The 16797-nt window shown below is 44.5% G+C and overlaps 1 protein-coding gene across 1 annotated transcript in view; it reads right to left on the reverse strand.

Moving 5' to 3' along the window:
• The window catches only part of LOC146799343 (neuroglobin-1-like), a 106494-nt gene that overhangs the window by 35638 nt on the left and 54059 nt on the right, over window positions 1–16797 (reverse strand). Inside the window, exon 4 of the mRNA XM_085628069.1 lies at window positions 10947–11027. Coding sequence (XP_085484195.1) covers window positions 10947–11027 — 81 coding nt within the window. The remainder of the gene's footprint in view (window positions 1–10946; window positions 11028–16797) is intronic.

Genomic DNA, 16797 nt, shown 5'->3' on the forward strand with positions numbered 1-16797 from the left:
AAGCTGTTTCAGCCCGGGTGCCACACAGGGGGGGGGAGGGGGTTGGTGTATGCACTGCCAGAAATCTGCCATGCCAGTGCACAACACTTGCCTCGCCCTCTCTCTCTGCCTGCCATTGCGCTCCATGAAGAAACAAACGTTGATTTGCGTTTCAAATGTCCGACCCTGCAGCGGCACACTTCCAAAGCCCATACATAACAGTAACCCGATTCAAGGCCCCATTCTCCCGATTTTTTCCTAAAAAGTCTCCCACTTTGCTCTTCTGAAATGTTGGCATGTATGCAGAAAGTCTACTGTATGTAAATTATGGTGTCGTCTGTTGTAAGACAGTGCTCCAGAATGTGTAAACTGTGCTTAGAGCGCTGCCAAGACTGATAAATTATATTATAAATCAGCCAAACAATTCGGATTTACCGTGCGCCCATCCAGCACCTGGAGTCTGACGGAAGTGGAAAGGTCGGTCCCTTCCTCCCTACCCGCCCTCAGACGAGTGTTACTCAGTCGTAAATACAGCCCGTGGACTATCATGAACCCGCCACTCACCTTCTCTTAGGGCGGATTCGGGTCTCCTCAAGTCCTTATTTCGGAATCGGTGGTGAAAAGAATAGACGAGCCAGCACAGGGAGAATAGACAGCAGGGCGTCTGGCCGCCTGTTTATAGGAGCCGCGCGGCAGAAGAGCAGGGCCCCTGATCACAGGCGGCCACAGACCAGCTCTGGAGCAATTCTCCACGCGTGTGAAGGCCGCAGATGGACCAAAACCGCAATCTGAATGTGGGGATATCCATATCATTTTGGGGAAACTTAGTTTATAAAATAAAATACAACTTAGCATATGAAGGATGCGGAAATAACACTCAAAGCGTACATTGGCATTCTGGTGAAAAAATGTTTTTTACATATACCCAGTGCAGCATACGCTCTCTGTGTTTGCTAATGTGACGTGCAGAGGAGATACGTCCACAATAAACTCTTGCCTAGGCTACTGGCGTCGCATACAAATAGTTATTACTCGAGTAGCCCAGCAATCGGGATTGTAGGGCAGTTCATTTATATGAATACAAGAGCGCGCAACAAACGAAAGGTGCCCTTTTCCTTGCACGCTGCTTCATACTACATTACTAGCGCATGTTAAAATGAAATGAGTACTTACTTTCCCTTTTGGTTTAAATTAGAGGCCTGCTGCTTGCTCGAGTCATCGCGACACACACTGCTTGCTTCCTGAGTTGACGCGACTGACTAGCACTGCTGCAGCTGCGCAGTACGCTTTGGCGGGCGAAAAGTGGAGAGATTGGTCTGATTTGCGTTTGTCCGACTCCGAGAGGAAAGACGATTCAATGCTAAGGCGGCACGGAAGGGGCCGGGCTAATAATTCATTTTTCAATTGTTGGGGCCTCACACAGGCAGTTTAAGGCGGGAGGCCGCGTCTCCAAATGTAAATATTTTAGGCCTAAATCCATATTGCGTGTAGACCCGGCCCTATGAAATAAGTGCCGGTGCTAAGCACCGGAAAGCACCGGCACAAATTAAGCACTGGCAATTAGGCATCCTGCCAAGCTGCCCGTTCAGATACACTGCAGGACGCCCATTGTCAGCACTTTAGCGCCCTACAGGTTTAACACTCAGCCCCCAAGCAATTCTCATACCTTCAGCCCGAAATGTGCTGTAAAAGAGGTGCTTGTAGGTGGCTGAGAGCAGAAGCTGTGGCCCAGGAGAGTCTGAACAAAGCAGCTACCGTGGACCTTAATATGTCACATATGCAAATTAGAGGGGACTCGTACATTCCCTTTCGGCCCAGGGCCGCAAAAATCCTAGAACCGGCCCTGGGTTCAATAGGAAATTATTATAGGTCAAATACTATGAAACCCAATCGCGGAGCTGCAATGCACATAAAGTATGTGCATCTCATGCGAAGTGATAGTCCGCTCTGTACGGGGGTGCTGAGATGCATTCTGAAGTGTCCCATTTAAGACCACTTTTCGAAGTCTTGAGCAGATACATTGCAATTCTGTGATCTGTTGTACATTCAGCACTAAAACGAAAGGGCAAAGCAGGTCAGTTGCTGCAATATGTAATTGCTGAATCTCCAGAAAAATCATCTGAGAAGATCTCTGCAAAGTCAAGGAAGCCCCAATTGGTGAAGATCCGCACCAAAGATTCTGTTGCATACACTTAGACTGCGACTTAAGTGACTTCCACCAAAAGGCCCTCTACAAGTGTCTTGAACTTACACACCTTTGGTAAAGGAGAGGTTTCAATGGGAGAATCCAGAGCTAACCTCCACACTACGAATTTGCGGCCATGTATTCCTTAAAAATAATCTACATCATCAATGACATCATAATCAGTGGTGTGGCTAAGCCAGCCCGATCATCTCCCTCCATCCCTGCCGGTGGCTAGGTGGGTGAGCCATACATTTAGAGGGCTGGCTCTCTGGGACTCATCCTTCATTTCCCAGGGTTCTGGAGCCGATCCCGAAGGCGCCTGCTGCATGGTGACGCACCCGAGCTGCATGACGGATAACCACATGGGTGACGCTGCGAGCTGCTGAACCGGGCAGGAGAGACGGAGGAGAACCAGTGTTGATCAGTGGCCCCGGGTTGCTACCTCAGCATCGGGGCCCACTCACTGCCCGATGCCTGCAGAGCAGAGGGGACAGGCGAACCAATAGGCTCTGACCCCACTGAGGTGGAGAGGCTGCCCGACCTTCTTTGAGACAGGGGAGAGCACTACCCCCACTGGGGAGCCATGTGAGGGGCGGCGGCAGTGAGTGATGGTGCTTGATGATACGATCCCTACAGCCCTATCCTCTGATTGGTGCCACACTCTAGGCGATTTGTGGATGACGTTCCAGGCAACGGGAATGGGGTAAGCACTTGCCCTGCTGAGTAGCCAGGGGAGGGGCGGCGGTGGTGAGTGGAAGCGCTTGGTGGCCTGCTCCCCCTGTGCCTTTCTTAGATCAGTGCCATAATGGTTAGCCCACAGCAGCCCAGGCAGTACCTCACGCTACACTGCACCACCAAGTGAGGGCTCGTATGTGACACGGAGTCCGCCGGTGCTTGGCAGCTTCCCTTGCTGCCTACCCACCGACTGCATTGTCCACATTGCCCTACACGCTGTCCAGAGACCTCGCACACCGCTCTTCTTTAGCGCTGGCTGACTTTCCATTTCCCCTCTCGTCCGTGTCAGCATCAAGGTGTGGGGAGGGTTCAACTGGTGGGGGGGGGGGGGTCTTGAGGGGGCTGTTCATTAGGATACTACGCCCCACGTTTATTACTCAGTAGCCCTACAATCCACCTCACTCTAGTGTCTCCGTGGGATCTGGACCGTCCTCCAACTGTCATTGAACTTTGCCTCCTCCTAAAATGCCGCTGCACCACCGCCTGAAAGTGAATCATTGAGCGATCTTCTTCCCCCTCCGATCCCTGACATTACCAGTGTTGCTCTCCCAAAACGAATGACAACTGCTTGCACGCGCCGCAGCCAAGAGGAGGCACCTCCTGACCCTTGCATCACCACCACTGTGGAGACGCGTGAAGGTCCAGCATCTGAGTAATATACAAAGTTATTTGAAACTAATGCGTTTTTCAATAGGGAGCCAGTGCAGGGATTCTAGTCCCTTCCTGGGGGATTGTTTCCTGGGAATGTCCAGAATGAGTTTTGCCAGTGCGTTCTGTAGCACCTGGAGTTTATACTGCATACTCTTATTGGCGACCAGGTATAATGCAAAACAACAATCCAAGAATACTCTAACCCAGCCTCTCCATTCCTTCCAACACATCTCACTCAATGAATTTATGGACCTGGTCAAAGCAAGCAGGCCTGCCGGCAGCCCTTCTGACCTCTGTCCACCACAAACTTTCAAGACAATTCTTTTAACAAGCTCTGCTGCCACTCCAGTAAGAAGAATCATCAATGGCTCCTTAACGACTGGAATATTTCCAGAAGAACTCAAAAAGTCACACATACGCCCTTTACTTAAGAAAACAAACTTGGACCCACTGAACCCTGACAATTACAGACCCATTACAAATGGACCTTTCCTGGGCAAACTGATAGAAAGAGCAGCGTTAGCCCAGATGTCACAATTCATTGAAGAGAATGACATACTTTCAGACTTCCAAACAACCTGCCCTCCTTGCCATCTGGGATGACCTGAAGAATACAGTAGACCGCAACGGGGTTGCTGCGCTACTCCTCTTGGACCTCTCGGCTGCCTTTGACACGGTTGACCATGACACTCTGAAACAAAGACTCTATGAAGCCAGCATAGAGGGAACTGCTCTAGACTGGATCACATCCTACCTTTGAAACAGAACTAATGTCATCCATACCCCACCTTTCTCGTCCAAACCATACTCCACAAAAGCAGGGGTCCCTCAGGCTCTATCATCTCGCCCATGCTTTTCAACATCTATATGAAGTCATTACCGGAACTGATCAATCAATTTCACCTCACGTGCAATGACACACAAATACTCCTTCAACTGGAATGCCCCAAAAACATTGGAAAATCCCCAATTTTCAGTTGTCTCAGAGCCGTGGATGACTTGGAGCCATCTCAAATTGAATGCTTCCAAAATGGAAATACTCATGTGTGATGATTGGAAACATTATGACCCGCTTGCCGCCTGGCCTGATGAACTGGGATCACCGTCTAAAGTATCGAAGGAAGTAAGAAACCTCGGAATGACCATGGATTCCAAGCTGTCGATGAATGCCCAAGTGGACAAACTAGCAAGATCAAGCTTTGTCACTATAAAAACGCTGGGATGAATTTTCCCTCATTTGGGATTTCCACACAAAGTCCAAGCTACCATCTCCCTTCAAACTCTATTACACCAATAGCCTCTACCACGGATCACCTTTAACGACCATGAAAAGACTACAACGGATTCAGAACTCGGCTGCCAGACTACTCTTTCATTTCAAACCGTGAGACCACATCTCTCCTGCCTTGAAAGCCCTGCATTGTTTACCGGTTGCCAGAAGATCCACGTTCAAGCTACTTTGTATCATCCACAAAGCAATGCATGGAATGGGACCACTCTTCATCAGGAATAAAATCACCAAACACATTCAACAAAGGAACCGCCGCTCTAAAGGAGCATCTCGCCTCAAAATCCCAAGTTACAAGAAAAAGACCATGGGTGGCATATCCTTCTCTATTCAAGCAGCCAAACTATGGAACTCTTTACCCCCCAACATAAGATCCACCGACAACCACCTTATCTTCTGAAAACTACTCAAGAATTGGCTCTTCCCCACATAAGAACCTTACGCAAACTGAAATATACAGCATATCCCTCTGTATATAAGCATTTATTTTCACTATAGATATGTACATATCTTTGTGTATTGTTTTGTATAAACATGTAGAATAAATGTTGTTAAAAAAATAAAAACATTCTTTGGTCTACATGTACATGTTTCCATTGTACATCTATGTACCTCCATGTGCTTGGCATTTCCAATGCACTACCCTATTTCTCAGCCTATACTTCTCTCAATATATCTTCTAGCCCAACTTTCTGACTGATCTCAAACTTCTTTCTACTACTGTTTCCAATGCACTACCCTATCTCTCTCCCCTATATATCTTTAAAAAAAAAATTCTTTTAATTATCCACAGTATCAAAACATCAAAAAATTACATATACAAACAATTCTGATAACTAGGCATAAAAGCAATTCATTTAATTTGATGATACCAAAAATCATTACCTAAAATCATTACAATGATTACATTCATGTTGACCTTCAACAGTTCATGTAATCTATCATTGCCCCCATACATAAATGCCTAATTTGAATTTCCTTGACCCTTTGACAGCATAGAGGCTATGTTCTAAGTTATATATTCTATTGAACCGGGCTCTCCACTATTCAAAAGATGGTGCTTCAGGTTGGAGCCACGAAGACGCTAAACACAGCCGTGCTACGGCCGTGGCAACAAAGAGCAGGTACCGAAATACATCTATACATCTATCAATAGATCCTCTACATCCACTCTCTCATTTATCCCAAACCCCATACCACTACTATGAGCCCCAAAATAACCCTTTCTAGACTCTCTCCTATTCTACCCCTCCTTGCAACATCTGATGCCTCTTTTACTATACCGATCCCCCAAAACAAACCTTTCTAACTCTTCCCCTCCAAAAACCCCTTTTACTCATCCAAAAGCCTCCTCCTACTGCTATGACCAAAAAAAGAAGAAAAAAAAGAAAATCCCTCACTCTTCTATCCCTCCACTATCCTTTTCAATCAAAATAACAGACTAACATGTTCACTTCTCAAATTCCATATTCCACTAAACTAATTCACCACTAATCCTTTATGGGTTCCAGAGTAGCGTGCTATTCGCCAACAAAGCGTTTCAACACCCCATCAGGGTTACAAGCGCTATATAAATGCAAACCTTTTTCCCTTTTCTACCCCTCCCCAACCCTTCTCAATCCAAATAACTGCTATGACCTAAAAAAAGAAATAAAAAAAAAAGAAAAACCTTCACTCTTCAAAATAACAGACTAACATATCCACCACTCAAATTACTTCATATTTCACTATACTAATTTTCAACACTAATCCTTTATGTGTTCCGGAGTAGCGTGCTACTCGCTGGAAAAGCGCTTCAACACCCATCAGGGGTAACAGGTGCTATATGAATGCAAACCTTTCTTACCCTTCTATCCCTCCGCTATCCTTCTCACTCCAAATAACTGACTAATATCCACCACTCAAATCACTGTCATATTTCACCATACTAATTCACCACTAATCCTTTAGGGGTTTCCGGAGTAGCGAGCTTCAACACCCATGAGGAGTAACAAGCACTATATAAATACAAACCTTTTTTCCTCTTCTATCCTTCTGAATCCAAATAACTGACTAACCTATCCACCACTCAAAATGCACTTTGCATGTTTCACTATACTAATTCAACACTAATCCTCTATGGGTCCCGGAGTAGCGTGCTATTCGCCGAAAAAGCGCTTCGTCGCCTCGTCTGGAGTAGTAAGCGCTATACAAATGCAATTACAATACAATACAATACAATACATGCAAACAGACCCAATTCAGGCGGGAGACTCCCGATTTTAGAACCTCAAATTAGCTGTATTTTGCGGTTTCTTACCTCTGCTACAATATAAATCAATGGTGAAAATAAATTCTTCGGATTTTTTCCCAAATTCTCCCAATTTCTAAAATGTTGGCATGTATGGGTCATCTAGTTTACGAAGAAAATGCATGTCCCCTCACCATAGAACAATCGTCACAGAGAAGATTCAAATGTATCAGATAGGTGCATGAGTTACATTTTCAGTTTTCAGTACATCTTAAAACGTTCAAGATATGTTGAGAGCATTTAGTAAATGAAGGGCCTTAGGCTGCATTTCATAGTGCTTTGGGGCAATTTCTTAAGGACAGAAGGGCACATTAGAAAAAGGTGTGATATCTCCTTATTGTGACATTAGAAGAAGTGCAGGTCTAGATATCTGCAGACCTCTCTCCAATTTCCCACAGTTCAGGGCAGTGTAGGTGCTAAACAAATGTTGGTTAGTCCTACATCTGGTTTGGTCTGCCATTACCCGGGAGTTGACACATGATGAGAAGCCTGCGAGACAGCATATTCAGCTTTGTGTTCCACTCTGTAGCTCCCATGAGGTGTCTCCCTCAAGTTTTGGGTAAATACCTTGTTCCTATGCTTGCTTGGGGTATTTTTAAATGAAAACTAGAAATACACAAAAGGGTCCCCTGGGTCTCAATATTGAAAAACTAAGAATGAGAGTGCTGCGGTATCCCTTTTACAGGATGGTCTCCATAACCCTCCTGAAGGTGGCATGATTCATCATGGGGTAACCTCCTCGCACTGCGTACCTGGTTGCAGTGCGGGCTACAACCCCCTCTCTACGAGGGTGGAGCTCAGGGATGTTTTGTTTTCGCAAGCAATAGAGATATAGTAAAACCTATGGGTGAGCAGGGTATGGTGAGGGGCAGAAAGAAAAAGAAGTGTATGAGCTAAAACTAACTCTCAGGTATGCCAAACAAGTTTTATTGGGCCATCCTGAGGTTAGTATTAAAAGAAAACTGTGACAGGGGTTTTATTCAACCTGTCAGAGATCAATAAGGGTCGACATGTTTCAGCCTAAAACCCTCTGCAGAGGTGTGGCAGCTTTCATCAGGACCAACGTGAAAAAATGATTATGGGGTAATACCCAAAAGCAAAAATGAATGACGGATATACAAAACCAGTGGTTGGAGTGATAATCACTCTAGCGTGACCCTGGCCGTTGTATTGCCTGTAAGGAGACAAATGTATCAAGTTGTAACACATTATTAGAGAAGCACTCTGCACTTATAAATATCACCAAAGTGTATTGACAAATACGTTAGTGCACCCTTTACTGCCCTTTAATATAAAAAGCTCTGTATTGCTTAATTAGATAAGCTGCAAAATGGCTTACTCGTTCCTTTGGGTGGCCAGGTGACACCTTTACCTCTGCACAGATGCTCAAGGTGGCATCCAAATCCTGTTCTAAGAAACAGGTGGCAATTAACTTCGAAGCCCATGTGGTGCTGACTTGAAAATAACACACAGTGTGAGCAGTTGATTGATATCATAATAGTCTACAAAAGTAGATCGATTGTGTGGATTGAAAAAAATTATTGTGACCTTGATATGGTCCTGAGTGGAGAGGACCGAATAACACCGAAAAATAGAGGTAAACCAACACTGATTGTTGTGTTTGTGGGCGCATTCTTGAAAACACGCGTCCTGTGAAAATATCACAGCGTGTATAGGCCACAAAATCCTGCCTCTAAAGGCATAATTAGAAAATAGCAAACGGGCATTAAGGGACCCAGGTATTGGTAACAGGGCCGGCTTTAGGGCGGTGCCACCGCACCGGGTGCTGGCTTCCTGGGGGCGCCGTGTTTGAAAGTTTAGTTTCTTTCCGCCGGCAATTACCAGGCCTCAAATAAATGTAAAGAAAACTCGTGTGATTAATTATCTTCCTGGAGAGGGATCAGCGTTTTGTATAGTTTAGGTTTTGACTTGGGTGAAGTTAGTGCAGAGGGTTAATATGCTTGCTGCAAATAACGTGTAGCAAGTAGCTTACAGAGTGCGTATGATGTAAACAGATCAGCAGGTTACTGCTTTCAAAAGAGACATCCTTTTGTTACTTGCAATTTATAACTTAAAGTCCGAATATAGAATAGTGAACTATTAACTTTCATCCTAGAACTGCATACACACTGCAAAATATACATTATTAGAACATTGATTAATATTGCAAAAAGGATTAATTTGGATAGCGTTTGTGCCTCTCCACACCAAGCACTCTTAAACTATACTGCCTACCAGTATGGATGACATGTGACTCCTACACTTTCAGTCCTTTGGCTTATGTAACATTTCCTATACACGGATTTACACACGTATGATTGATTGTGTCTGTGTAATGTGTGTGTGATGCAAAGTGCTCGGACACCCTACACTGGTATGAGTGGCGCTATAAAACGAATTCAATGCATCTGAGAGAGTGTGGTTATGGAGACTTGGTCACTGTTAAAGGGTGCTAGTGAGAGAATCCGTGGTGGAGGTGGTCATTGGGGGGGGGGGGGGGCAACAAACATTGTCGCACAGGGCGCCACCAGCACTAAAGCCGGCCCTGATTGGTAAAGAAACACTCTTGGCATGCAATCAACTTGGGCTTCCACTGCAATTGTGTTCTGGGGGTATTGGTCAGGCATTGTGACTTGAGAGGAAGTGAGTGCTTCATGGGACAGAGCCAATCGTCTTTAAGCAATTTCGATTTCTTTCTTGGCAACCCCTACTGTACAGTTGAAACACCACTCAATTGTTGTTGTTTCCTTACCTCAGTAGATCATCTTCTGGGTAACTTCGTTTGCCCATTTTCCTCTTCAAATAAAAGGCAAAAGAGGGGTCGCACAGTCTCTTCCGGTCATGGACAGGCACAGACAGGCCTGCTCTTGGCTTGGTCTTGCGTCGTTTATTACAGTTAAATCAGTAGGTATTTTGGAATAGTGTGTTCCCTTAAACACAGCATCACATGCAAGGAAACTGTAAAATCATGCTAGCAAAGTTTCACACTGTCAACTTTTTCACTATTTGTGTAAGTGGGAGTAATTGTTATAAGGGTTTTCATAAAATGGTTTACCAAAAAAGTTTATTTAATTAAAATGTTACTTATGGAAAAGGGTGGTGGCCTTGGACTGCATGGACCAGTGCTGGTCAGCTGCACTGTGACATTGCTTGCATCCTTTTATAAGAACTTCCATGGATCCATGTGGCGGTGTGGAACACTGACACTTGAGCTTGGCAACTCAGTGGCAGCTACATGACTTCCTAGCTGCTCTCACCATGTAGACCCCTCTCGTCCACCACTTTGCCTCTTGGTTTGTTCTTGGTAAACTCGTTAGTATTATAAGATATTACAATATTGTCGTATTTTCTAGTTAATAAGAAACATTCTCTACAGTGTACATAGCAGCATACATCAATCTACATTAAGGAAGCCTCTTTTGTGAACAAACTTGGCAGGATTATGATCTGGTGAAATAATAGTGTAGTCACCAACACATGTATTCTATGATTTACAAAGAAACTACAATTCTAAGCAGGTACTCAACAGTGAAAAGTTTAAGGAACTTACAACGGGCTCAAAGTAATTTTACTTTTTTGCTGATGAATATGCAATCTATCCTGTACCTCCTCCTAAAAACTGAGGTGCGTAAACGTCGGGTGTTTCAGAGTAACTGAATAAATAGCTTCATGGGATAAAAAAAAAAGGACTTAACAAATTAAACCACACGGCTGTAGCAACTCATCGTAAAATCTTTTTAAAAAATCTGTAATTTATTTGTTCTAAAGGTTCAAGAAAAGCCTTTTCAGAACTGCTTTGGTATTTTTGCAGAACATACTTGCCAAATGTTCTCCACTTCTGGGGTCCATTTTTCCTTCAGAATTGGTTGCACTGCTAACATAAATTCTGTTCCAATGTACTGCGAAGAAAAAGAGCTTTATTAAAAGCGAGCAGCAATATCAAAACCTATATTTTCAATTCACATTCCATCTTGCAAAAACAACCAGTTGAAATAACTAAAATAAGAAACTTTTTCTGAAAAGGGTAAACAAAATGGGCTAAACCTGAACAACACGAGAACTAGCAGATCAATGCCTACGACTCTCCCTACCAAAAAAATGGGATGGTAATTCTCCTCTCAACACATTGTCGCTTTCTAACCTTGAAATATGTTCACTGCTAATAATGAAAGAGGAAGATGCCTGGCAGGAAAGTTTAGAAGGTTATGAGGAGGTCTTTTTATGTGTTGGGCTTTAATGGATGGGTGAGAAAGAAGGGTAGCAGGAGGCAGGCCTATTCACTCTTGTGCTGTCAGGCAATGTCGTAACTTTAGCCCCCACAGACCCGCAGTGCGGGGGAGGCCCCGAGCTCTAGGTGGTCCCCTCCAGCACTGCGCTTAGGCAACAGGCCCCTGGCCTGAGGGCTCCTGACTGGGTCTGGGGTGGGCCCTCTGTGTACTTTGCATGTGGGGGCTCATGTTTCGTTTCGCCACTGCTCTGTGTGCCAACCCACCAAGCACTTTGTGTCTCACCCTGGCTGATGTACAGTGGCAGTGTGGCTATGATCTGTGCCATGAGTTGACTAGGGCTTGCCCACCTATTGGAGCCTTCAGAAGCTTGAGAGGTACTTGGGGCATGAACCCCTTCTCAAGATTTGGCTTACACAGCCTAGCTGGAGTAGGTGGAATCTGGACCGTTTAAAGATTGTGTATTTTCTGCTCAGTTTGCCAGCCTTGATTTCTCTTCCCTTTCTTCCTTATTCATGGGGTGTATTTGTGCAGCAGTAGACTGCTTCCTAGCCTTCAAAAAGGTGCATGGCTACTGCTCATGTCACCAATTCCCATTCTTGCCCCTTTGGCATCTGTTAATTCATTCAGCGACATCTCTGTCTGGCATATGTTGCCATTTGGATTACTGAGCCTTGTCTGATTACTTCTTTTTAATGTCCAAGCACATGGCATCCCGCTGCCTCTATGGCTAGGCTGATGCTGTATTGCTGCCTATATGCTTTAACCCAGGGTTCTCCAACTTGTTCTATAGTGAGAGCCACTTCTGATCATAGGAAACCTTTGTGAGCTACTACCTAATAAAGGGATTGGATAAACGTACACAGAGGTCAGATAACTTAAATATATGTTTATTAAATTTTCCTACATCTTTAGAAAACAGTAATCCATGGCAAATGAGCAGCCGTGGAAGTCAGAAAACGTAATTACTGTCTCTAAAGTACGTTAGTCTTCCTACAGGAAGCATATAGCATTAATGGGTCTAGAGCTGCCAATGCAAAATGTTTACATTGGGGTCCTCCCTAAGGATCAGTTTGCCCCTTTGTTCTTTACCCACCTAAAGGAATAAAGAGAAAGAGAGAGACAGAGAATGTGAGAGAAAAAAGGGGAGTAAGAGAGTACAGGAAGAGAGAGCAAGACAGAAATGAAAGAATGACAGGATGGAAGAAAAAAGGCAGGCATGAAATAAACGAAAAAAGAAAGAAGCAGAGAGGCAGGGAAAGAAAGAACACAAAAGAGCCAGAATGAGGAAAATGTAAATGAAATATGAATAAAAAAGAAAGAAACAGTTAAAGGAATGAAAGAACAGGAAGAAACAATGCCAAAGGCAGAAGTAGGAAAAAGAAAGAAGGAAGATCACAACAGAGACAGAGGAAAAAACAATAGCAAAAAGAGAAGGAGAAAAAGATGGAACGTAAGAAGAGGAATAAAATGAGACAATGAATGCAAAAGAAAGAGTACATGAAAAGAGAAGTTAAGAAAGAAACAGAAAGAAAAGGAGTGTCATGTAGAAGAAGGCAGTAGTGGAAGGAAAAAGGAGAAAAAGAATGGAAAAGTACAATAAATAAATACAATAAGAAGAAGAGAGACAGAGAAAGAATAACAAAGAGTAGAAATATGGACAGAAAAAGAAGACTGAAAGAAAGGAGGGGGAAAAGGAAAGAAGAGGTGAGAAAAAGCAGAGAAAGAAAGTAGTAGAAACAGAAAGAGCTAGGACAAAAGAAAAAAAGTAGAGAAGAAGGAGATAAATCAAGAGAAAGTGAAAGAAAGAAAAAGAAACTGAGAAAGACAAATGGGGAGGAAAAAATAAAGAAAGAATTAAAGCACAAATGAAATAATTATTGAGAGACAGAAGGAGAATTAGGGAGAAAAGGGAGGAAGAGAGAAAAGGGAGGATAAATAAAGAGAACGAAAGAGGAGAAGAAATAAAAATGAAAGGAACAAAGAAGAGGAAACAATGTAAAAGGAGAAAAGAGGTAGAAATGAAAAAAAGAAAAGTAGAGAAAAGATAGTGAAATAAAGAGAAGAAGAAAAACGAAAAGAAAATGAAAAAGAATGCACAACCAAGAAAAGAGAAGTAGTGTACAAAGATAGAAAGAAACAAAAGCCAGAGAAAAAAGAGGGGAAGGAAAAATAGGGGATAACAGAAATGGAGAAATACAGAAGGCAAAGGGAAAAAAGAAAGAAAAGAGGCTGAAATAAAGGAGAGAAAGAAGAAAGAATGTTTTCGGAAAGAGCTCAAGCTGCATCATGCTTCATTGTAAGCTGTCGCGCCCTCAAAGAAGAGCACGGTGCATGGACGTCATTTGGGGTTCGTCATGTGTTGCAACTGAGACCCATGGCACTGTCCTTGCGACCCCTGGGTTAAAAGGGGACAAAGACAACATAAGGAAAAGAGAAACATGATCATTTGGCAGTAAAAAATGCTCCAGGCAGAGAGAGGCTCTGTAGCAGCATACCTTCAGATATTTTAACAGTTGCAAGTGTAAACTGTTATAATTCGACCTGATCAGCTCAAATGTAACTGAGAAACACTCGTCCCAGGCCTCAGACAGCCCCTAGCATGCCTGGAGGCTTCCAGTATTCCTGTGCTGTCCCAGATTGAACTGCGCAGAAGAAGACGCTGTGTCTAAATTCAGGCACCTTTGCTGTTCTTGCAGGCAGCATTTTTGAGTCACAATAAATGCTTTTATTTACATTTTATATGCACACCAGCACATGATTAGTTTTTACTGCAGCACTGTTTTTAAAGCATCCCATTTCCGGCATTCTCTTTCAGTTTCCATGAGAGAGAAAGTGAGTTTTCACAGATCAGCATGACTTGACGGGGGTGGGGTTGCAGAACAAGTTTCATGAGTATGTATTGAGTGAGTAGTAAATATGGGATACTACAGCCACTCTGCCAAGTGTCACATATCTGGGTGTTAGAGTTAGGTATTTAGCTTCTGCATCCCAGCTCAGATTGGAGATTGGCCCACAATTAGTCGAGCAAATCAGCGGGGCGGTGTATTTCCCTCAACGGTAGGAGCGATGCAGATTCTTTTCTCTTCAGCTAAGCTCTAGCCAGAGTCAGTGACACTTGGTGCAGGGTCACTGCAGCCAATCACAGACATGGGCTCAGTTTTCACCCTTATTGAACTCTTCTGTTGTTGCCCAGGTAACAAGGCTGGCCTCCATCGGCTAACTTGAGTGCCATTTGAGGTACACAGCGAAGCACAACCAGCCCAACTCCGCCACAGGTTTGTCCAGCTACCCTCAAACACCAGTATTTCAAAATTGTGTGCAGAGCCATTTAGGAGAAAGAAGCCAAGGGCGGCGGGAGTAGGTATGAAACCGGAAATAACCGTCCTGCTTCCATGATTGTCGTGAAGTGAGACAAACTTCCACCACCACCCCGATATTAGATGAATCGATGCTCAGGGCACAGTGTTTAAAATAATCGCCTTATCAGACAATGATCATATGTGAGCTACTCAGTGGCAGCCTGTGAGCTACTGGTAGCTCGCGATCTACCTGTTACAATTATAATTTACATGTCTATCTCTTACATAACCTCACCTATTACACATTCAAGTGCTGTGTCCCAAACACAATGCCCGTGCTTCAGTGGTCATCACGGAAACCCTTCCTATAGACTACAAAAAACACCCTCATCGCACACCCTACACTGTTAGTTGGCGATCTGTGAGGGTAAACTCTTCAGCTCCCCACATAGGAGTACTAAGCAATATACAAAGAGTACAATACAATAAAATAAATATATAACTTCAAGACATTCAGTTGCTCTTGTGATGATGAAAGGTAGAAATTAATTTTGGGACTTGTGGGAACTACTATCAAACTCACTCAGTGGCAATGGTCAAGGCCCATCTGATCTAAGACCACTCTAACAGGCGGTGCCTCCACTAAGACGGAGCAGCACTGCCACATCGCCACACTGGTTAAAATGCCCCCAATAAAAAACTAAAATGGTAATTACCATTTTATTTTTCATTGAATCAGCAAACCCCCATCCCAAGTCAATGTAAGAGAATGAGGAGGCCACCGCCCCCAAAGCTTGTGCAGCCCAGGGCAGACTGCCCCCCCACCCCACTCCCCCCTTGCTATGCCACTGTCCCGAGTCAAGTCTCAGGATAGGGCCACTGCTGACTGGAAGCAGCAGAGAGGAGTGATGGGCTGGGCACTTTGAAGTGTGCATATCTCTTTCTTACAGCAAATGATGGACGGAATGCTGACAATGCGAACATTCTCCCCCAGTCAAATGATCTGGGGTAAATCCATCGTTCTTTTGCCCACTACACCACCCCAGTTTGGACCCAGCCATATAAAAATCAGTCTTGACCCTGTGCCTCATGGGAACAGTCCAGACCGAACTGCCAGGCCAGGCCCTCCCTGGACCGGAAACTAGCATCCTGGGACCGGTTTCAGGGTATGTCAACCTTCTTCAGCCAGGCTAGCTTGAATCCAGTGGCACAGTGAGCAAGGGACCCACGTCTGGGCATACCCATCCCACTTAGGGCGAAAAGTGTTACAGCAAACAAATGATGGACGGAATGCTGAAAATGCAAACATTCTTCCCCAGTCAAAAGATCTGGGGTAAATCCATTGTTCTTTTGCCCACTATGCCACCCCAGTTTGGACCCAGCCATATGCAAATCAGTCTTGACCCTGTGCCTCATGGGAACAGTCCAGACCGAACTGCCAGGCCAGGTCCTCCCTGGACTGGAAACTGGATGGGTTCAAACTGGAATGGCATGGTGAGCAAAAAAACGATGGATTTAGGCCCAGATCTCTGTACTGGGGTGAATGTATGACATTGTTCTGCATTCTGTCCATCAATAGTTCTTTTTGCATTTGTCACCCTGAGTGGGACGGGTATGCGCAGACGTGAGTCCCGTGCTCTCCATGCCACTGGAATCAAGCTATCCTGGCTGAAGAGGGGTGAAACCCTGAAACCGGTCCTAGGATGCTTGTTTCCAGTCCAGGGAGGACCTGGTTTGGCAGTTCGGGCTGGACTGTTCCCAAGAGGTACAGGATCAAGACTGATTTGCATATGGGTGGGTTCAAACTGGAATGGCACGGTGAGCAAAAAAACGATGGATTTAGGCCCAGATCTCTGTACTGGGGTGAATATATGACATTGTTGTGCATTCTGTCCATCAATTGTTGTTTTTGCATTTGTCACTCCGAGTGAGACGGGTATGCCCAGACATGGGTCCCGTGCTCTCCATGCCACTGGAATCAAGCTATCCTGGCTGAAGAGGGGTGAAACCCCGAAACCGGTCCTAGGATGCTTGTTTCCAGTCCAGGGAGGACCTGGCTTGGCGGTTCGGGCTGTACTGTTCCAAAGAGGCACAGGGTCAAGTCTGATTTGCATATGGCTGGGTTCAAACTGGAATGGCAT

The sequence above is a fragment of the Triturus cristatus genome, chromosome 9 (genome assembly GCF_964204655.1).
Source record: "Triturus cristatus chromosome 9, aTriCri1.1, whole genome shotgun sequence".
NCBI lineage: Eukaryota > Metazoa > Chordata > Amphibia > Caudata > Salamandridae > Triturus > Triturus cristatus.